Source organism: Manis javanica, chromosome 4, assembly GCF_040802235.1.
Source record: "Manis javanica isolate MJ-LG chromosome 4, MJ_LKY, whole genome shotgun sequence".
Taxonomy (NCBI): Eukaryota; Metazoa; Chordata; class Mammalia; order Pholidota; family Manidae; genus Manis; species Manis javanica.
This window is the reverse complement of record NC_133159.1, coordinates 15359493-15383203: the sequence shown is the minus strand read 5'-3', so window position 1 is coordinate 15383203 and position 23711 is coordinate 15359493. Positions and strand designations below refer to the sequence as shown.

The 23711-nt window shown below is 33.8% G+C and overlaps 1 protein-coding gene across 14 annotated transcripts in view; it reads left to right on the top strand.

Moving 5' to 3' along the window:
* EIF4G3 (eukaryotic translation initiation factor 4 gamma 3) overlaps nucleotides 1-23711 on the top strand; it is a 377936-nt gene that overhangs the window by 181741 nt on the left and 172484 nt on the right. For 4 of the 14 annotated variants that reach the window (XM_073233344.1, XM_036999821.2, XM_073233341.1 and 1 more), the window contains exons 4-6: nucleotides 13555-13650; nucleotides 15024-15137; nucleotides 18611-18643. In XM_073233344.1, coding sequence (XP_073089445.1) covers nucleotides 13555-13650; nucleotides 15024-15137; nucleotides 18611-18643 — 243 coding nt within the window. Of the gene's footprint in view, nucleotides 1-4881; nucleotides 4966-13554; nucleotides 13651-15023; nucleotides 15138-18610; nucleotides 18644-23711 lie in introns of those variants that run through there. The other 10 variants (XM_073233342.1, XM_036999827.2, XM_036999825.2 and 7 more) reach the window with 5 other exon arrangements.

The window sequence follows — 23711 nt, the reverse complement described above, 5'->3', positions numbered from 1 at the left end:
GACCATCCCCCTGCTTTTCCCACCATCTGGAAACAACCATTCTGTTTTCCATCTCTAAATTTGAGTAGTCTAGGTACTCTGTTAGTGGAATCATACACTATTTGTCTCTTTGTAACTGGTTTATTTCACTTAACATAATGTATTCAAGGTTCATATATGTTTTGCATATGTCAGAATTTCCTTTTTATTATCAAATAATGTTCCACTGTTTGTATAGACCACATTTTCTTTATCCTTTCACCTGTCAACAGACACTTTGGTTGTTCCCACCTTTTGGCTATTGTGAATAATGATACTATGAACATAGGTGTACAAATATTTCTTTGAGACCCTGTTTCCTATTTTTTGGATCTATACTCAGAAGTAGAATTGCTGGACCATATGGGAATTCTATTTTTAATTTTTAGAGTAACTGTCACATACTGTACCAAGTGCTCCAATTTCTCCACATCCTCACCAGCACTTGTTGCTTTCTATTTTGTTTTTCTTTAGTATCCATCCTAATGGGTACGAGGTGATAATCTCATTGTGGTTTGGATTTGCTTTCACCAATGATTAGTGATTTGAGCATCTTTTCATGGAGATCTTTTCTTTGGAGAAATGTCTATTCAAATCCTTTGCCTGTTTTTGATAGGGTTTTTTGTTGTTGAATTGTAGGATTTTTTAGTCATTTTCTGTATATTAGCACCTTCTTATATATCATTCACAAATATTTTCTCCAGTTCTATGAGTTTCTTTTTCACTCCATTAATTGTGTCTTTTGGGGCTCAGAAATTTTGGGTTTGAAATACCCATTTTACCAATTTTTTTCTTTTGTTGTTTGTGCTTTTGGTGTCATCTCCAAAAATCATTGCCAAATCCAGTGTCATAAAACTTTCTCCTTATATTTTCTTCTAAGATTTTTATACTTTAGCTCTTAAGTTTGGTCTTTGATACATTTTATAATTTTTGTATATAGTATAAGGTAAGGTTACAGCTTTTATTCTTTTGCATGTGGATATCCAGTTTTTATGACACCACTTGTTTAAAAGATGTCCTTCCTCAATTGAATAGTCTTGGCACTCTTGTCAAAAATAATTTGCCCATACATTTAAAGGTTTATTTCTGGACTCTGTATTGTTTTCCACTGGTCTATATATCTGTCTTTATGCCAGTACCACACTATTTTGATTCGTATAGACTTATAATAAAGAGTTTTGAAATCAGTAAGTATGAGACATCCATTTGTTCTTTTCTAAGATTATTTTGGCTATTCAGGGTGCCTTGAGATACCATGTGAATTTTAGGATGGATTTTCCTATATCTACAAAACATGCCATTGGGATTTTGATAGGGATTGCATTGAATGGAATCTGTAAATTGCTTTGGGTAGTACTGACATTTTAACAATATTAAATCTTCTAATCCATGACTGAATTTCTCCATTAAGTTTATTTTCTTTAGTTTCATCCATTATTGTTTTATAGTTTTCAGTATATAAATCTTTAACCTCCATGGTTACATTTATTTCTGAGTATGTTATTCTTTTTAATTTTTTGTGAATAGAATTATCTTAATTTCCTTTTCAGATTGTTTATTGTTAGTGTATAGAAACAACTTATTTTATTGTATTATCTACTCTGCAATTTAGATGAATTTGTTTATTAGTTCTAACAGTTTTTTGTGGAATCTTCAGGGCTTTCTACATACATCATGTTGTCTCTGAACAGTGATAGTTTTCCTTACTCCTTTCTAATTTGGATGCCTTTTATTTCTTTTTCTTGTCTAATTGCTCTGGGTAGAACTTCCAGGACTATGTTTGAATAGTTGTGGTGAAAGCAGGCATCTTTGTCTTATTCCTGATCTTAGAGGAAAAGCTTCCAGTCTTTCACCATTGAATATGTTTGATATAGACTTTTTATATATGGCCTAATTTATTATGTTGAGGTAGTTTCCTTCTATTCCTAGTTTGTTAAGTGTTTTTATCATGAAAGGGTGTTGAAGTTTGTCACATGTTTTTTCTGCATGAGTTGAAATGATCATGTGGTTTCCCCAACCTCACCCTGCTCTCCTTCATTCTCTTAGTGTGGTATATTACATTGATTGTTTTTTGTATGTTGAACCACCCTTGCATTCCAGGAATAAATCCCACTTGATCGTGGTGTATAATCCTTGTAATATGCTGTTGAATTCTGTTGGCTAGTTTTTTGTTGAGGATTTTTGCATCAGTATTTATCAGGGATATTGATCTATAGTTTTCTATTCTTGTAGTATTTTTGTCTGGCTTTAGCATCAGGACAATACTGGCCTTACAGTATGAATTTGAAAGTGTTCCCTTTTCAATTTTTTGGAAGAATTTGAGGAAACATTTGGAAACACTTAATTCTTTAAATCTTTCATAGAATTCACCAGTGAAGCTACCTGCTCCTCCTGGCTTGTCTTTGTTGGGAGGTTCTTGATTACCAACTCAGTTTTCTTTCTAGTTATAGGTATTTTCACTTTTTCTGTTTTTTCATGGTTCAGCCTTCATAGGAAATTGTCCATTTCATCTATGTTATCCAATTTTTGGTGTACATTTGTATAGTAGTCTCTTTAAAATCCTTTTTATTTCTGTATAAAATAGGTTATAATGGTCACTTTTTCATTTCTGATTTTTAGTTGAGTGATCTTTTTTTTTTTAGTCTAGCTAAGTTTTGTCAGTTTTATTGGTCTTGGTTTCATTAACTTTCTGTTTTTCTATTTTTTTATCTGCTCTAATCTTTATTATTTTATTTCTTTTGTGTCTTTGGTTTAGTTTGTTCTCTCTAAAGTTAAGTTGATTTGAGATCTTTCTTCCTTTTTAATGTAAGCAGTTAGAGCAATAAATTTCTTCTTTTTATTGCATCCTGTTTTAGTATTCTGTCTTTTCATTCTCATTTGTCTCAAGATATCTTCTAATTTCTCCTTTGGTCCACTGGTTGTTTAAGAGTGTGATGTTTATTTAATTTTCACATCTCTGTGTATTTCTCATCTACTATTAATTCCCAGTTTCATTCCATTGTGATAAAAAAAGATAGTTTTTAAAGTTCATTGAAACTTGTTTTGTGACCAAACTTTTGGTCTGTCCTGGAGAATGTTCCATGTGCCCTTTAGAAGAGTAAGTATTCTTTTGTTGGATGGTGTATTTTATATGTTATTTATATTTAATTGGTCAATAGCTCTGTTTCCTTATTAATCTTCTGTCTGGCTGTTCTATGCATTATTGAAAATGGGGTACTGAAGTCTCCTGTTACTGTAGAACTATTTTTCCCTTTCATTCTGTCAGTGGTTGCTCCAGAAATTTAGAAGCTCTGATTGTTGGTTGCACATATGTTTTTAAGTGTTATATCTTCTTGGTGAAGTGAAGAAGTGATACTTTCTCATTATATAGTGTCCTTCTTTGTCTCGTAGCAGTTTTTGACTTAAAGTGTCTTTTGTTTGATGCTAGTATAGCCATTCCTACTCTCTTTTGTATGCAGTATCTTTTTTCTCCTTTCATTTTTACCCTATATGTTATCTTAGGTCTAAAGTGAATTTTTTATAGACAGTCTATCATTGGATCCTGTTTTTTATGAGACTGACACGCTGCCTACAAGGATCCTGTTTTTTAAATCCATTCTGCCAGTCTGTCATTTTTTTTCTGTCTGTTATTTGATTCAAGTTTAATGCACTAGTAATTACTTATAAGAAAGAACTTATTGTTGCCATTTTGTTATTTTCTGTTACTTACAGCTTTTTTTTTAGTTTACATTATTTTCTCCCTGTCTTCCTCCTGTGTAGTTGAGTTGTTATAGTGGCACGTTTTGATCCCCTTCTCATTTTCCTTGTGTATATTCTATAGATATTTTCATTATGATTACCATGAGGATTATGTGTAACATTCTAAAGTTGTAATTACAGTCATTTTACACCAAACAACTTAACTTCAGTTGCTTACAAATACTCTATTCCTTCACTCCTCTGCCTCCTCCCACTTAATGTTATTGTCACAAATTACATATTTATATATTGTGTATCCATTCACATATATTTACCATTGTTTTTATGCTTTTGTCTTTTAAATTGTATGAATTAATAATAAAAAGTAGAGTTAGCCAAAATTATAATAATACAGGCTTTTATTAAATTTGCACATGGGGTTCCTTATGTTCTTTAAGTTCTGTTCATTTTTCTTCTTCTTTTTTTAAAATTGTGTTTTGCTTCTCAGACTTGATAATTTTAAAGGTCCTCTATTTAAGGTCACTGATTTTGCTGGCTGTTTGAGTCTGTTATTGAATTTTAAAAATTCAGTTACTGTATTTCTCTACTCCAGAATTTATTTTTTATAATTTCTATGTTTTTTAATATTCTCATTTTGTTTATGTATTGTTTTCCTGATTTCCTTTAGGTCTCTGTGTTTTCCTTTATAAGATATTCAAGACAGTTGTTTTAAAGTTTTTGCGAAGTAACTACAACGTCTCTGTTTAAGGCCAGTTTCTAGAGATCTATTTAGTTCCTTTTAATAGACCATGTTTCCATTTATTTGTATGTCTTGTAATCTTCCGTTGATAATTGAGCATTTGAAAAATGCCATGCCTCCCAGTATTTGCAGAGTAGCTCCTTGTAGGGGAGGACCATCGGTCATCAGCCCATGTGATGCTTAAGTTCTTCTCAGGCATTTTCTGTGCATACATCTTCTCTGGGCCTGTGTGTGTGGTCTGTCCACCTTACCCCCACCGTACCCACCAATTCTACTCTAAACATGGCTGTTTTTAAATGTTGTAATTTCCCTAAAAGTCTTATCCTTGCTTCATCTCAAGGTCTTAAGTGTTCTATCATATTCCTCTGCCTATAATTTCTTGTCCCAGGTTCCACCAGGCCTGAAGTTTCCCAGCAGTTCTCATGTAGCTCAGCAGGTACCACTGCTTTCCGTGGACTCCAGACTGGTATCCAAAGTATGCCACTGTTCCCACCAGTGCTCAGAGTCAGGTGAGAAAGAAGTCGGTCCCTCAGGCAGCCCACAGACAAGTCAGAATGTTGTAAGCAAATTTCACTATTTTCCTTCTGTCCCAAGGCACAAAATGAGAATTGTGTGGCTTCCTCCACACTGTGCCATGCCAGTGAGGGATGGGGGCGAGGGCAGGCTAAAACACCTGTCCTTTGAATGTGGTTACGTAGAGCTCAGGAAGATGGTTTTCACAAGATTGAAGGTACCTGGAAGCGGTGTGGGTGGAAAACTATTTTAGGTTCATAGTAAAACACATTATTTGTGGAAATTCGGGAGATTGGAAACAAACTGTGCCTTAGTCATCAGGAATGGAAGGTGGTTTTTTGAAGAGTAACTTAAGGATAAGGGAACAAAAGTTTTGTATTTTAATAACAAGAGGTAAAGGAGGATCACTTTCAGCTCTAGTATTAATCTAGGTCACTATTCTTAAACTTTTTGATTCAGGACCTCTTTATACTCTTAAATAAAAACTCTGGGGTTCTCAGTATTTTGTGTGTGTGTCTATATTAATATTTACTATATTAGGAATTAAAGGTGAGAAATTTTAAAATAAGAATAAGCCTAATTTTTTATAAAGATTAATAATACATTTTTTATGAGAAAATTTTTTCCAAAACAAAAAAATTGATGAAAAGAGTTGTCCCATCCATGGTTGTGCGCGTTTCCTTCACATCTGGCTTGACAGACGTCAGCTGGGATCTCACATTTGCTTCTTCACTCAATCTGTTGCAATATGTCATTCCACTTGACATATATTAGGAAAGAGAGGTGTGTTTTATATAAGCCTTTCAGATACTGGCTATTCTTTAGTAGTGCACCATACTCAGTAAGTGATAGTCTCTTAAATGTTAGTCACAATGTGGAATCCGAATCCATATTTGGTGAACTTTTGATACTCAGTTACATTAAAATCTTGCACTTGAATTAATTATTTACTGTGTATGATTCTGTAACATCATACACTGGCCATTTGAAAAATACTGCATCTTTGAGTTGTGCAGATCTTCCACATTCTTTTTATTATATAAAAAAATCACATTCTCGGGGCTCTCTTGTGCCCTTCTGGCATGAGCCAGGAGCTCTTTCATGTTCTCGAAAAATCCTCAACTGCCTATAAAACCCCCTAGACAACGCACCACTATGGGCTCTCTTGTCCCCTCCTGGCATGAGCCAGGAGCTCTATTCTCTCACTTTATTTATAAATAAAAGTCTGTACATTGCTCTCCTAAAAAAAAAAATAATCACATTCTCATTAGAAAAGTCTACATATTGGGAAGGTGGCAAGCTCATCGTAACAGATACACATTTTCCAAGAGTTTAATTTTTCATTTGGAAAGTTGAATTTTATCAATACTTTCAGTTTTCCTTGATGTGACAGGCTCACTTTGTTCATTTTTAATAAAATGTGTGCCATGTACTGACATCTGCATTAGCAGAGTTTGTTTTTTATTTTTGCAAGTAAAATGGGGCTGCATGAAAAATGCACCTAGTTCAGCTTGTAGCAGTCAAAAAGGGCTTTCTCTCAATGCAACGATCTTCTCCCAGTATGCTGTGGAAGTGCTTAATTTATCTTCTTTCATTTGGTCATGCCATATATTGAAAAGATGTGCCAAGGCTTCCTTACTGTATGGTTTTTATAACATTCTTTATATAGCCAAATTATAGAGATGGAGACTAGAGTAATGGTTGCCCGGGGTTAGATGAATAGAAGCTGTTGGGAGGCAAAAGGAAGCAAAGAAGGTACCTGTGGCTGCTAAAGGGAAGTATAAGGGATCTTTGTGAAGAACCTTTTATGTATTGTGACTTTAGTGGTGGTAACACAAATCTATATGTGTGATAAAATTGCCTAGAACTAAATACAAAATGTATGTGTGCATAAAACTGGTGAAATCTGCATAAGGTTTGATGGATTGTATCAATGTCATTTTTCTAGGTTTGATATTGTACTGTAGTTATATAAGATATTATCATAAGGGGAAAATAGGTGAAGAGCATATGGAAACTTACTATTTTTAAAATTCCATGTGAATTGATAATTATATCAAAATAAAAATTCATAAATTTTACTGTCACATAAATGATATTCTTAAGTACTGTTTTTTTTTTTTCTTTTTAAGTGAGTGCATGGAACAGAGAAGACAAGTAGTGACTCTATAGCATCTTAACTATGCTGATGTACACTGACTGCAATGGGGTGTTGGGGAGACTTGACAATATGGGTGAATGTAGTAACCACAATGTTGCTTGTGTGAAACCTTCATAAGATTGTATATCAATGATACCTTAATTTAAAAAAAGGTTAAAAAAGTGAGTGCATGGAAAGAATGTGGGAGTAAAGATTACAAAGAATACCTTTGCCTTGATTTTTACTAATATACCAGTAGTTTTACCCACCATAAAACTGTCATTACTGCAAATGTCAACATAGGCAAATAATATCTTAGTATTAATATTACAAAAATATTTTGCTTCACAGGCTCTTTAATAATTTCTCAGAGATGCCCAGGGCTCTGTGATCCACACTTTGAGAATCAGTGACACGAATTATCAGTCTGTGTTTAGCTGAGGAAAGCAGTTAATATGCTTAAGACTGCATATCAAGTTCAATGATAAGCCTCTGTGTTTCTTTCTTCAGTGTTTTATAGTATACTAATGTTTGGTGAATATTATAATTCTTTAAAAGTAGAGTTATAGATGTTTGTAGTGATATAAAGTAGGTAGACATAAGAAGAGTAAGGTTTTGGAATTTACAGCCATCTATACCTGTGCCATGCAGTGTGGTAACTAGACATATCTGACTATATCAATTTAAATTCCAAGTGATGAAATATGTACAAATAAAATTTAAATTAAATCTGTGGCTTTAGAGTTTCAGTTTTGCAAGATGAATACGTTCTAGAAATCTTTTTCACAATGTGCATATAGTAACACTACTGTACATTTAAAAATGGTGAAGATGGTGTTTACTACCACAATAAAATGTTTTAATAAAATTAAAAAATTTTTAAATCATTTTTTCAGTTAAATTAGTTACATTTCAAGTATTCAATAGCTCCACACAACTAATGGCTACCATATTAGTGCAGATACAGAACATTTATGGTTGTTGCAGGACTTTCTATTTACACTCATGGAGTGCTCAGAAAGACAATTTTCAAGAAGTTGAAGGTGCTTAGAAGCATTGTGGATGCCAGCCTGTTCAAAGTACTGATCTAGACTTTAAGATACTATTGTTTCTCTAGCTAGATTTAACTGTCAAACATTTATTTGTCTGATAGAAGAGTTTCTCACTATTATATCCTATAATAGCTAGTAATAAGAATGAAGGAACACATATATGCACACACATATAAAGAAAAAATTTAAAGCAAAATTTAGAACTTTAATAAATTTATAGTAATGGTCTATTTTTTAAAATTATTGGTATATCTGTTGGTAGTCATTTTATTTGGATATGAAAAGGTATTCCCAGCTCTAAGATGATAGAAATAGATTTGCCTCTAGCACCTTTACAGTTTCATATTTTACATTCCAACAGTTTTAATTGATCAGGAATTTTTTTGGTACCATGAATTGAGAGCATATTATCCATCTTTTCCCCTAAATGATTATCAAGTCATCCCAACATAATTTATTAAGTAATTCTGGTATTTTCCTACTGATTTGAAATGCTACCAGTACATTCTGTATATATCTGTGCTTATTGCAATAGTCTTTCTCCATAGCATTCATTCCATATTATTAAATCTTCCTCTATCTTTTTTAATGAATGCAAAAGATTATACTCTATGGCTAAGCATGCATTTTATATCCTATCTATTGATTAAATTGTAAACTTCTTGAAAGTTAAAAATACCAACAACCATGTATCCTCACCTAGTTTACACACATAGCCCACAGCATAGTATTCTTCTTTATGTTAGATTTCAATAACTGTTATTGATTTAATTTTCTTTGTGATTTATGAGGTGACATTTCAGTTGTGTTCCAAAAATATTTAGAACTTTGTAAAGTACAAACCTCCAGCTGGATTTTTCTGGTTTTGCTTTTTACTACCATATGAAAGGGAAGCTAAAAGAGGTTATCTTTATTATGTTTTATTATAAAAGTACTCTTTTTGATCCTAGAAAAGAGAAAAGCACGTAATACCGAAGTGTATAAATAAAACCTGCAAGTTGTATCCTATACGCCTCTTCCAATTCCCATTCCTCTGAAGTAGCCAACATTAAGTTTGCTACCTACCTTCCTAAGAGATCTTATCTTTATATGTTTGTGAGCATACTGTCTGTATTCACATATTTTAAAAAACTACATTAACAGGGTGCTTTTATACTTAACAATTCTATAATTTGCTTTTGTCATTTAGTGTTAGAGGTATCTTTTCATGACAGTGTGTGTGAAATTATTTAATTCTTTTTAAAGTTTACACATGTTCTCTCATTGACTTGATATAGGAACCATTCACCTCACACCTATAAATAAATGGAAATTTAGAATGTTTTATTTATTGATTGATTTTGCCATTATGAACATTATCTGTAGGGATAAATTGCTTGAAATGGAATTGTGGAGTCAAAGGGATAAGCTTATTTAGGATTTGGTAACTATTACCTAATAGCTCTTTGAAAGATTGTGGCAACTTAATTTTTCAATGAGGTTTGTGTGTGTGCACGTACACCTACACAATATTGAATTTAGTCTTTATGACAGTATTTAAGGTGAAGAAGAGTCTCAAAACAGAAATAATCTTGCATCTACGAGTTACATGTAAAGTGCTCAAAACAGTGCCTGAAACATAGTAAGAGCTACATAAATGTTTTCTGTTATAATTATTTTTGTTGGCTTAAGTCCATTGCATTGTGTTGTAAAAATTGAAAGTCCTTGTTAATTTTTTTCACATACTCATGTTTTGAAAACCATCACATCTGTACCTAAGGTGTTGTGTTAATGTGTTTTATCTTATAATGGAATTCACCCTCAGATTTCTATCTTTAATAGTCCAAATTGTTTAAATAGTAATTATGGAGTTAAAGGTTATGTGTGCATCACAAGGAATGTGTTGATTGGCTTGTCTTCACTGGCATTCTGTTAACAGTTTGTCAGTTAATACCATTTGCTAGTTTTTATTGTTACTGTTATGTTCTTATCTCCCCAGTTAATACTGAGGGATCAGTGACTCAGGAGGGTTCATTGAAACATAAAAGTAATGATGAAAATTAGAATGTAAGTCTATAACTATTGTAAACATTGGCAATGAGCTGGGTTACAATTTAAATATAAAATATTCATATATATGTCCTTGGAGAAGTAAATTTTTTTTAAGGTATCATGGATTTACAATCTTAAAAAGGTTTCACATGAGCAACATTGTGGTTACTACATTCACCCATATTATCAAGTCCCCCCCAACACCCCACAGCAGTCACTGTCCATCAGTGTAGTAAGATGCTATAAAGTCATTACTTGTTTTCTCTGTGCTATACTGCCTTCCCCATGACCTACCTGTATTATGTGTACCAATTATAATGCTCCTTAGTTCCCTTGGAGAAGTAAATTTTTGTGATAATTTTGAAGTTGTCTGTGAAGGGAAAGTGCAAACGAAATCTATGACTATATAGAAATGCTACTCCATTGATCTATTCCTAGTTTCTATACATTTGATGTTATAAACATGTTCGTAGAGTGTTTTTATTCACCCTTTTGCAATATTTTTCAATGAAGCATAATAGTATATTCAGCAAGTATATTCTAGAATAACTTAATCAGTAAACTTGATTAATCATGTCATTAATGCAGAGAATTGATACAAAGCATAGAGGTATCCTTCACAGTTCCTCTCCTTTCAACAATAACAGGTACAAATCATATTATCCCTAAGCAATTTCTAAAACCATCTACAAAGAATGGAAAAATGCTCTGAGAGAAAGCTAGTAGAGCTATTGGCAAAATTCCTTTATCAGTGCCCTTATTAAAATCCCATGTTGCATAGGCACAGTTGCAGGGGGGCCATCAGGTGAGAAATTGGTGATCAACAGAGGTGAGGCTTAGAACCTCACCCCCCCTGTTCTGAGAGAAATCTTCTGCATCTGTGGATGTTTTGTTGCCCTTGTCTAGCTTAGATTAATACTTAGTCTATAGGCACAGACCTGATCATCTACATTTGCCCTCTTACAGCACTAAATTATGTTTTCTACCTTTATCTTGCATCTACCTACCACTTCAGCATTTTATTAAAAAAAAATAAGGGAGAAATGTGGGATTCACATATAAATCAAGTGTAAAAATCAAATGAATAATCAAAAAAAATCCCATGTTGCTAATAATAACATACAGTGTGAAAGAGGACTCACATCCATGTATGGCGGCCATCAGCTATTATGCTTTGCATTTAGTGAAATTCAGTTGTGTAGAGAGAGTATGAATCAGTTTTTGGCATACATGCAATTTGAATATAAGAAGTAATACTTGATTATTTTTCACCTGTTAAAAATAGTAATTCCAAGCTAAAGGAAAGTAAATTCTTTACTCTATTAATAATTACTTTGAGTGCAGTGATACAGTCTTAATATTTACAAAGTACCAGCTATATGTGTGGCGAGGAAGGGTGTTACTGAACAAAAGAACTTGTGCCTGAATGCTAATTCACGTACTGCTTTTTCAGTGTGTTGTGTTTTGGTTTGTATGGCTCCTGTGTTGAAGATATTTAGTGAAAATTTTGAATAAGGTTACATTTGGCCATAATGTGTAATTTTAGCATCTTCTATGAAAAAAAAATGGGCTATTCTTCCTTTCTGTAGCACACTAGCTATGAGAGGGCAAAGTTCTCACGTAACTTTTTAAAGTGTAGAAAGAGATAACATTTCTCTCTATATATTTTATAAACGGTACTTCTCAATGTTGAACTTAGTATCTTGACAGCCACAAGCTTATGCTTTAATGTGCCATCAACTAAATGTTGAGGATGAAGTATCAAGATTTTCTAAGACCAAAGAGCCTCACCACCAAGAATGACTTTCTTAACACTTGATGATGACTTTCTTTAATAAAGAATGAAATTCATGCTATATTTTACAACTATATACAGTGTTGTCATAGAATTGATAAAATACTTGTCAAATTTGATTGCAGCCAGAGTCTAAGAAGTCCAGTCACTGCTCTTTCTTAAGTGAAATAGTCAAACTTCCAGACCTCCAGAGTTTGAATGTGATACATACATATAAACTTAGTGTCTGAAACAGTTCCAGAAATAATCTTTGAAGAGAAACCTCTGAATAACTGTCATACTTGATACAATTATCACCTATCTGATAGGTCCGAGATACTTGGCACCATGGTTTTCAATTTGTGGCCAGATACAGTAGAACTTAAGTGCAAAAGGAAATCAAAGTTACAGAGATGGCTGTAAGGTTACCATGTTGAAAGACTGTGGAGTATCCTCTGTATCTAATATGCAACTGTAATTTTTTTCATTAATTTTGTCTGTTTTGGTTATTTGAAAGTTAGAATTAATATTTTCAAACATTTGCTTTAAGTTGGTAATCCAGGTTAAGCTTCCATTAAATAGTCAACAAATGACAAAAGTTGTAGAAACATTTTTTTTTAAGCAAAGTTAGAATACTTTCTAGACATACTATTTACTTAATTAACTTGTATAAGACACTGAAATCTTCTGACCCTTGATTTCCTCATTTGTAAAATTGGTGCTGTGGTAACTAAAGGTGGTTATGCAGTAACTGACTTTATTTAATCTTAGCAACTACCATGTGAGGTAGGTGTGTTATTTCTTTTTACATACGTGGGAAAGATAAATTACTTGCCCAAGCTAACAACAGTAAGGGGTAGTTCTTAGGATTTGAATCTCAAGTCCTGTGATTCTGTGTCCATTGTTTTGCTAGCATTTCATTTTAAACATGTTACAAGTATTTTCTTTTTGTGAAATCGCTAGCACAAAGTACATTAGTCTGTAGCATTTAACATGGATTCATAATGAGATGCTTATGTTCTTACTTTCAGAAAACCTATGATAAGTTAGCACATATTATATTACTACTTATTCCAGGCTTTTACCTAAAGTTCTTTATCAATTTTTTATGGGGTCATATAAAAGGATTAAGGTGTAAGAAGTAGAAGAGAACAGCACTAATATAGCAGTTAACTGAGTGAACTGCTAATTTGGTTCTGGGATATCATCCTCAATGGCTATCTTTGCTTTATGGGTACTTTGAAAAGCTTACCACAGCAGTAACAAGTTCTTTCAGCCATGTTTGTTTGTGGTATGGGCTGTCCATTTCAGAAACTCATGAATTGACAGTGAGTGCTCTTTGTACTCATTTTATCAAATAAATGCACCTAGATACTGGGTTGTAGATGTGTCCTTATCAGAAGGTTATGGTAATCTCTGAAAAAGTGCTGCACTGATTCTGAATTGCTGAATACTGTAGTAAAGATAAGTTTTAAAAAAGAGCTGTAAACTACATTAATGAACACTTCTGTAAACTTTTTTTAAACACTTTGTGTAACCATGCCATATTTATTCAAAGCACAATATTGTTCTTGCCATTCTTTGACAGACCCCTTATCCCTCTGGACAGAATGCAGGTCCAACCACGTTGGTATACCCTCAAGCCCCTCAGACAATGAATTCACAGCCTCAGACCCGTTCTCCGGTAAGTAAGCAGAAACCTGTTCTAGATGATATTCTTCACCTAAATTTGTGTTTGTAGTAGCTTGGATTCCTTTGGCTAATATTTTTACTCAATTTTGGAAATGCGTTCTGCAGACAATTCATTATTATTAATATTGGTTCACATTGCATTTCCAGATCTTTTCTATAGGGATAATTTAAATTAATAAGAAAAAGAAGTAGAGCTTTTTATCTTTTACTTTTCTGTGGCATGAATTTTTTAGAAATTTCTGATTGCATTCGGGTTCACTTCATTTCAGCTTTAATTTGTTGCACTGTTCAAAATTCAGGAAAAGGATAAAAGCACAATGATGTTAAAAGTAAATTACATTTCATTAATTAGACTCTCAAATTGCAGTGGCTTGGGAAGTAAGACTTCTGGATCAGTGTCACTAGATCAGTTCTGACCATTTGACAGTGTGGACACATGCATGACAAACACCAGTGGTGTGTTCATTTGTTTAGATAGTAAATAAATTTTCATATAACTGCAAATGCTATCATCCTCTTTGCTCATCCTTTACATGGATTGCAATAAGTGTTGTAAAGACTGAGAATTTACTCAAAGTTCATCCTTCTCTTTCACAAAAGTATACAGTGGTTTCAGCTGTCCATTCCTTAAAACGTCATTTCTGCCCTGCATGTTTAGTTTTTGCTGGAAGGTGCTTCTGTAACATCTCACATTGTATCTCACATCCCTACCTTAACCTCAGCTCTGTGTTTTCCTCAGAATATAGGGATCTTCTTTTGGTTCCCTACCCCTGCTTTTTGCCTGTAGTATAAGAATGTTTCATTGCATTAGTTTCTACTCATTTGGTTTTATGCATGAATTCAGAAATGTTGAAATGTATGAAAGAAATGCTCGAAGAACTAGGAAAGCATAGACTGTACCAAAATGTAATCTCTTTCTTACCTACCCTCTTCCTACCTTTCTTTTCCTTATTGCCCTCTCTCTAATACCTGTTCTTAGATTCTGGTTCTCCCTGCGGGGTGGAAGAACCATTCTAAAGAGGTGGGACTTTGGTCCTAGTTGCCTGTTTGCTTGTCTCTTTTCTTGCTGAAATGGTCAACAAGATGTCTGATGCAAGTTTTGTTCTCAGAGTGGTTTGGGGATGTGGACAGTTGACTACTTGGAGTGAGCCTGAGATCTCACAAGATTAATTTAGATAGGCCCCAGTTCTAATCATTAAACATGGAACATTATGGTAAGCTCTTATTGCAAAGAATTCTATGGTCTTCTCTTCCCCCTCTCCCTTTTTATAATTATTGGGAAAAAAGAAGATTTAAATTGACTTGATTAGAACTGGTGCAAAACCTGACTGAAGAGCTGCATCTCTAAACCAGTTTTTTTGACAGCCCAGCAGAACAGTGCCAATACATTGCACAGACAACTGGAAGAGGAGGAAGGTTTTGGAACAGACTCCCGTTTACAGGTCCTTGGCTGGAAGAGGCTGGATAAAATACTGCATTGTAAGCAATATAACAAACTGTACTTCTTGCAGGCAGTGGTGCCTTTGGCACTAATTATTTTTGACCACATCCGTTTATTGGCTGATGAACAGAAATGCATTGATTGCTTCTTCTCCAAAATCTAACCTATTATGGCAGTTTCTGCCAGACATAGTGGGGGAAAGAATAACAAATTGGGTGGTCTTCTCTATTGGGAATTAGATAGGAGTAATTTGGGGTTTAGATTTTTCTTTATTTTAAACTTGAAGAGGGATATCCCTTTCAGATAAATTTGATTTTAAAAGATAAATTGCAAGGTTTCTTTTTCCCTCTTTCCATTTTGTAATTGAATATCAAGAGGGAAATTGTCTAGAGTTGTCAGCCATTGTTCTGTGGTCATAAACTTTTCAGATACTATCCTTGATGCAGTTTTTGCCATCTGCTCTGCTAGTGATCATTACCACTCCCATTACTAAAAACCACACACATAACATTCCATTACATACCCCAAAACAAGTGCAAGACTAGCAGACCCCAAACTACTCTTGCTTGTTGTTTTGGGTCCAATTTTCTTTATTTCATTTGTGTTGGTGCTGGGAGGGTGAAGTTGGGACATGAAATTTGGCAGGATTGCATTTTATTTTTACACCCCAAAATACCATAGTCTAGTCTCATCCATCCCACAGCTATCCCAACTGGTGAGGAGAGGTAAGCTGTTGCACTAAGGAAGAGACCCTTCCCTTGGCTTTGTAGGGCAGCTAAAGCTTACTCCATTCTATTTCTGCATTAATGGGCCATTGGCAATTGCACAGTTTAGGCTCTTCTGTTCTTCCCTGGACAGCTGCCTTTGCAATCCAACTGGCTTCAAGTGGCCCCCTCCCTCCCTCAGGTTATTTATGCCTGTATTTCCATATGATACTTAGTATCTTAGTTAAATTCATACTGTTGAAAATCTTGTTTGAAAGTAAAAAAACAAATACTGATAGGTACCTCTCTGTTCCATTTTCTGTTGTTGTGGAACTCTTTAAACAATAGTTTATTTTTAAATAGCCTTCAAAATAGTGAAGCTGTTGAATGCTTAATTGGGGCAGGGGGAGAGTTTGGCTTTTGCAGTAACCTGTAACGATTGGTTATTTGTATATTTAGTGGTGCTAAGTGCCAAGGTTACATCAGTGTTTATGTTGGCCATGCCCAGTTACCAACTGTGCACAGAAGAGTGGGTGGGTGGGTGGGTGGAATTAACATTGGATTCAAGTTCACAGAAGGCTGCTTTCCTTAATATCTACAGTCCTCACCATCTTAAAGACCCCCTCTTTAAAAAAACAAAGAAACAAAGGTTTCTATTTTTAATATGAGCCAGCAGCGACTACAGTTTGTTCTGTTGCTTACAGTTACCCATAGAATCAAGACTATTGTCATTCCAAATGAAAAACTCAATAGCCAATGGTGACTAGTGCAAAATAGACTAGGGTACTTTCCCACTAACTTGTGTTGGTTTTTTAAAATATATCTAAAATTTTATAAGGTACTCCTCTTGCTCTTAGAAAGTTCTCTTTTGACGGGAACATCCCAAAAATGTAAAGTTTCAACTTTTATTTTAAGTCTTAGAAATGGTACCTTTCTGTGGAACAGTGATAAGACAGGTACTGCTGTACTCAGGTTAGTTTTTTAATGTAGCCCTTTTCTCCCATTTTCTTCAAAAGTGTCATGAAGAAACATCTCACTTCTACCCCCTACTTTCATACCACTTGAGTGGTATTGCCTATTCTTGAAACTTGGTGTCCATAGTAGAGGTATGATCTGTTTTCTTTTCATAATTGGAAAACTGAAAATATAAGACTTCAGTTTCTTTGAAGAGAAAAGGTTCTGCAAGAAGTATAGTTGCCATTATCGTCATTCTGAAAAACTGTTCTACAATGGTTAGCAAATAATAGCTGACCTAACACACCCTAATCATAAAGGTCATCAAGAGCTCATTAATTTATACTGAATAATTTCAAAATGTGTTAAGACACTTTTCATTATTTGAACAACAGGTGACATTTTACCATCTAAGGTGAATTCTTGATAGAGCTGTCTGTATCCATCTCCTACATTGTAGCATGTGGTCCACTGCAGTTTTTTGAAAATCACTTATATGAAATAATGGCAGTTGGGGAAATAATTCCAAATCTCTTACAAATACTATTGCAAGTGACTTAAATTCTGAGTACAAGGGATTGTTAATTAATCTTCAGTCTGATTCACTTGTAGTGATGAGCTGACAGAAGGAAGGCTCTATAGGAAATGAAACAACAAAAGATGTATATATTTTTTAGCTCCTTAAATATATTAAATAATAGCCTTGTATGGTTAACATTCAAAACAGCTTTCTAAATATTTTATCTTTATTATTAAAGAGGATGGTTAACATTTCAATAATTAATATATTAGCAGCCAGTACATGACACTATGTGCCTGGATAATTTTCTCTGTCCTTTTTAGTAAAATCACATTAGAAGTCCAGTTTTGTTCTGATGATATTAGGGGTTTAGGATTTAAAATTTTATGGGTGAGAAAGCTTTTTCTTCCATTCTCAACTAGGGAAAATAAGAGTTAGAATATATATTATCCACTTTCAAGTCCTCTGTGATTTTGCTGAGGAGTTTATGTTTTCTTTTGCCTTTATTCTCAGTATCAGAGAGCAGTAGGTATACATGTACAGTGTTGTGCTGTGGTGCATAAACAGTAACTAAGAAATTTGACTTCTTTTACTCTTTTTTTCTTCTCAAGGTTATAATAATACCACTTTGATTAATCATGTTAGAGGTGATACTCTTTACTAGCTGTTTGCTTTGACATGCCTGGTATTAAACTTACTACTTAATTGCATTTAAACACACACATATTTATATGTATACATACATATATAAAACATATTTATAATATATAAAAATATCCTTAAATCCCAGAAATAAAGGATGATACTGAAACTTCCATTTAACCCCATTTAACTTAAGTCAATTTAAGTAATAAAATAAATCAGTCCTGTTACATTGTTTTTTTCCTGTTGGACATTATAATTACCTCCTGGATATTTTTTGAAATATAAGAGCATTTCTCATTCCCTCCAGCTATATCAGTTGCATAAGCTTACTTGACTTTTCATATGTTCGTCTTAATATAATCACTTAGTGTTTCAAACTTTTGCTCTTAGATTTGTTTTGTTTTGTTTTTTAAACATATTTCTATCAGATAAACACCCTTACCTGCCTAACAGCTTAGCTGTTTCTCTCCCAGCTGATAAAGAGCAAGCTATTCCTGGTAGTGATGTTAACCTGTTGAATCTTAGTACCTGTCTGTCACTGTCCTGCAGCAAAGCTTTGACTGTGTGTTTTTTTTTTCTTGTGGGTTTTATTTTTTTTTGGCATATTGTGTGACATTTTGGTTTTTGTTTTGGTGTTTCTGACTCTTTGTGCCTTTCCTTTTGTGTTTGTTTTCCCTCCTTTTCTCAGTTTGCAGCGGGGCCTCGACCTGCCCATCATCAGGTACTGTACACTTGCCCCTTCACTATCACCCTTAACTAGGAGGTGGGGGCTTTAGTAGCTGCTGACTCTTAGAATGCTGCCATTCCTCGGACCCACTCAAACTACTCTCTTCAGAGAGTAGCTTGAGTCTAATGTAATTCAGTTCTTTGTGTCCTTCACTAATTTCAAAGCATTGTGTTATTAACAAACCCATTTCCTTCTGTTTGTGGCACAATTTAAAAATATAGTTTTTTCCCAAAAATAATTGTTCTGAATTTAGAGAACCTCGAAAAATTTTAGATTAAGCCCTCACAGATTTTGTAGATGTCTGTATTTAGTTCAAATTTAAATGAATGGAACAGGCAACATTCTAAGGGTTTTCTGTTAATATTCTGATGTAACTCGTATTGGTGTGTATAAAATAGCATTAGTATTTCTAAAACCTCTTAATCTCAGTGATTAACTTAGACCTCATAACAAACTGATTAATAATAATATGCATTCATTTTCTGCATAGAATTATTTTTATTGATAGGATACATAGAAAATAGATTGAATTTTAATATTTTTAGCCTACTGGTTCTTTTAAATGAAGTAATTGCTTGAATTAAAAATTTTTAAAATGTATATGCCAACACTAGTTCATTTAGCAGGAATATAGTAGAGGGGGTAGTTTGGGAGAAAGTAAAAGACTTGCAGGGATTTTTGCCCCAATTAGCTTTTTATGGAATGTTCTGAAACATTTTCTCTTGCTTCAGTAGAAAGCTCATAAGCTTTAAATCTTGACAGTCTGGGTTCATATTACCAGCTTTGCTGTATAACCAGCTGAGTTAAACAGATCTTTTTCTGAGCTTCAGTTTCCTCAGATGTAAAATGGGGATAAATACCCTCTACATTAGAGATAATATACTTAAGTCACCTGACACAAACTAAACAGTGGTTTAGGTGGTAGCTATTTTTAATATTATTATACAACACGATTGGTTTGATAAAATGAGAGAAATGCCACCTATCAGTGTTTACCTGTGATAGCATATTTAGAATTTTTATTACTGAATAAATGGATATTGTTTAATTGAAGGTGTTCATTGTCTAATAATAGTGATTTCATACAAGGCTCCATTTCTCAAAATATAGTATTTTGAATTTAGAGGATGTAAAGCCAAGCAAATTTTGAAGTGTTGAAGACACTTCACAGGAGAAGTCAGACTTGGCTGTATGAAGTAGATGGCAATTCTTTGGATTTGATAAAGAAGTAAAACTAAGGGGTATTTTTTAGAATCTAGATATAGTATTGCTAAAGTACTTTAAGATCTTAGACTTTGGTGTCAGCTAGACCTAGATTTGAGTCTTCCTTAATCAAATGAGTGTTTTTGGGTAAGTTATTTAGAGCTGTTACCCTCAGTTTTCTCATATATATATACACGGGGACAGTATTAATACCCACTTCAGGAGTGATTTGAAGAGTAAATGAGATAATGCAAATAATGTGATTAGCAGATTGTTTGGCAAATACTAAGAATCTAGGGGGTAAGGTTACTAATAATTTTTGCAAAAAAGATAATTCCTTAGGTAAGAATATTGATTGTAAGTCTTTAACAAATTCAGTCATGGGCCATAGAGGCAGGGCTTAAATTTTAGTCAGGGGTTGTCAAGCCAGATACTCGTGACAGAGAAACCTAGGAGGTCTCTGTTCAAGGAGAGAGTAAAAGAAGCCATTGAGTCAAAAAAAATATTTCTGAGCTCCTTGGTATAAGGTGAAGTGTTTCTATTTCTTGTGTTCAGTAGCAGTGATCCTCAAATAGGGATGTTGCATTTAAGTTTTATAAATAGCTTTGGGAAAATCTGTTTCTGAGCTTTTTTCTGAGCCTAAAAGTTTGTGATACATTTTGTCTTTCCTTAATTCCAACAACTAAAGAAAAATAAGAAATGTTTATGGGAAAAATTGTGTTCATTTTAGTCCTGAAATCATTTTTCATGTAATATGACTCAAAAAAGTGCTGGCAGATTGGTCTTTCAGTCATCTGTATGATGATGCTTGTGAAATTACAAAATGTTTCAACCATTAAAAAATAGAACTATATATGTGTATAAATTTATTTCTTACTCATTAGCAAGAATAATAATTATTCTGACATTGGTTCTTAAAGATACGTTCTGAGATGCAGCATAAATCCAGAGCATTCCTTTTAGATACAAAAGCTTCAGGTAGCATTTCACTCTGGCATTCTTCATTTCTAAATTCCAGTTAAAATTTGTTCATTATAACAGAGAATTTAAGTGAGTAAGGAAATATATAACCTTGTCTCAGACAGCGGCAGTTTACCTGTGAGGAGTAGAGGAGGGGAGGGGCATCGGGGTTGAAGTGGCATTGCTGAGCAGGAGGTGACTGAACTGGTGTGGTGGTATGGCATAGAGTAAATTGTTAGGAAGGATTTACTATTCTGTATACATGGATGTAGGGGTTCATTTGCTTTGTTTCACTATGAAACAGGTTTTGGCATTTCAGGTGGGACAACCAGTTATGAAAAACTGCCCTGTAAATTGCAGTTCATTTAGCAACCGTTCTACTCTAAATGCCAGTAGAATTCCCCTAGTGACAATTAAAAAACAAAACAAGAACACCTTCATACATTTCCAAATACTCTCTACGGAGGAGTACTATTTCCCATTTGAGAATCACTGGCTGAATTCTCTGTTTAGATCTTCTTAGATTTAAAATCAGGGAGAGACCTAATCCCTGAGAGATTTGTGGAGGAGATGCTCATAATACAAAACAGGACATAGAGTCTTGTATAATGAAAGCAACAGTGAAAAACAAACATGGAGTGGTATACAGAGAATATATTTTTGAAGGAAAACATCTGTGTCTTGGGATATTTTTGGTTTGTTGTGCTTAAGATAAAATAAAGTTGAATTGAAGACACAAACAGTGTTTTCATCTAAGGCTGTTTGCTTTGGCCAGAAAGAATTAAATCAAGGGTTAGAATTAGCAGTTAGAATTAGTGAATTGATTTATCATTTCTCCTTCAACCTTTTCTGATCACATATCCTTTCTTGTTTTGATCTTACTATTATTATTGTATTTTTTTACAAAATAATTTGGTGCTGCATGATGTTTCCTATGATTGTTGTTTCTAAAATCCAGTGGAAATATACAACTTCTTTGTGGGTGCTTTGTAACAATTGGTTGTGTAAATATGGCAGAGAAAAAAGTTGTTATTTAGGAAAGCTATTTGGAGGTTATTGCGTGTGAAAAGAAAACGTCATAATCCAGTTAAGTACTAGAACCTATATATTTTTCTCTTTGTAAAATGAAATTTTCTGAATTGAAATGAAACAAACAAGATTTTGGGTAGTAAACATTTTTAGTTTAATAGGACCCAGAAACTGCTATAGGTTGTGCTTCTTGGGACTACTTTCACTTGGAAAATTTTTATGTGTGGCCAGGCAGGCTCTTTTTTGAGTCTCTCAAGTCAGGGATACCATGCTCCAGTTAGGATATGTCAGCCACTTCTCTTTCCTGGTACTGTTAGTTTTTGGCTTTGCAGGGATTCTTTATATTAATAAAGATGTTCTATTATTTTTGCATCTTACAACCTGAAGAGAGCTTTAGGTTAGTTTAGAATAGCACTTTTTTTCAAAGGTGAGAGAAGTCATCCTAATAATTTTATTTTACATACAAAACACCCTTGGCTTTAGAAATATGTCAACTATTTTTACTCTGATGCTTGAAAACCCCAAGGTAATTAGAAACTGAAAGAACAGAACATATACTCAAAATTTAAACAAATAACTTGAAATAATATAGATTCTAATTTGTGTTAATTTATTGTCTTTGCTCCTTGAAATTTGTGTAGTTGTGGTTTAAAGTTACTTATGTTCCTGTGTCCTTATTTTACTTTTGGGTTTCACAAGAGAGATTGAGTTTTATTTATGCACTATGAGTAGTCTTTGCATTAGGAGAAATACTAGGGAACTGGCATTTAAAAGTGTTCATAGAACAAAACATTTTGCAGTGTGTTGATATGTGATTTTAGTTCACATAGTGTTCACAAATCCTGAATAATTGCCATATTCAAAGCAATTGTATTTAGTATAAACAAGTAATAAGTTTCATAAAGCTTAACAGTATTTGGCATCAAGAGATATGCTATCTGGTGGCAAGCATTGAAACTGTGTATGCCTTCCTTTTGCAATTTGGATCTTTTTGCAAAAAGATTAAGAAGAAAGAAAACAGCTGGCTTATGTTGATTTTTTTTTTCCTTCTCCATTATGACCCCTAAAGGTTTCTGTACTCAAAGTTGTGTTGTTACATTTGAGGTCCTAGTTCCTGGTAGAGAAATACTCGTTTTGCTCTAGACAGTTTCTTAAGATTTGGAGAGTAAAATAAATGAAGGCTTAGGTCTTGCCTCTAGGGCCAGATCTGGCACATCAGAGTTTAATGGGATACTACTAGGAAATTAAATCAAACATCTATGCATTCTTGTGACTAGAACTCTTGGATTTTTCAGAGCTTTATATTAAGTCATTGATGGCCAGTTTTATCAGGTGCCTTATTCATAAGGAGTTGTAGGGTTGTAGTAAGAGACAGTGAGGAAAATACAGGTTGGGAGTTAACATAACTGGGATTCAGTTATAGTAGCTTTACTACAAACTAACCTTGGACCTCAGTTTTCTTATCTGAAAAATGGATAAAATATTCTCATAAATGATATAATATTGGGAAGTGTTAAAATTACAGCACCTAAGGGTGCTGTGAGAATTAAAGTACCTGCCTGGCACATAATAGGTCCTTGGTAAGTGTCAATTTCTTCTAGCAGTGAGACAGCCAGCCTTTCCAAACTCTTTTTATGTATGAATGAAGTGTTCTACAAGTATGATTACTTCCCAGACTCTATATTATGATCTGACAGAACCCCTTCTTGTTACTGACAGAATCCTTAGGGGTTTCTTTCCTCCATCTGACATAATTCTTCTCTAAGGCAGCGCTGTCTACTAGAACTTTCTGTGATGAGGAAAATGTTCTGTACCTGTACTGTTCTCTACAGTAGCTACTAGTCACATGTGGCTGTTGAGCACTTGAAAT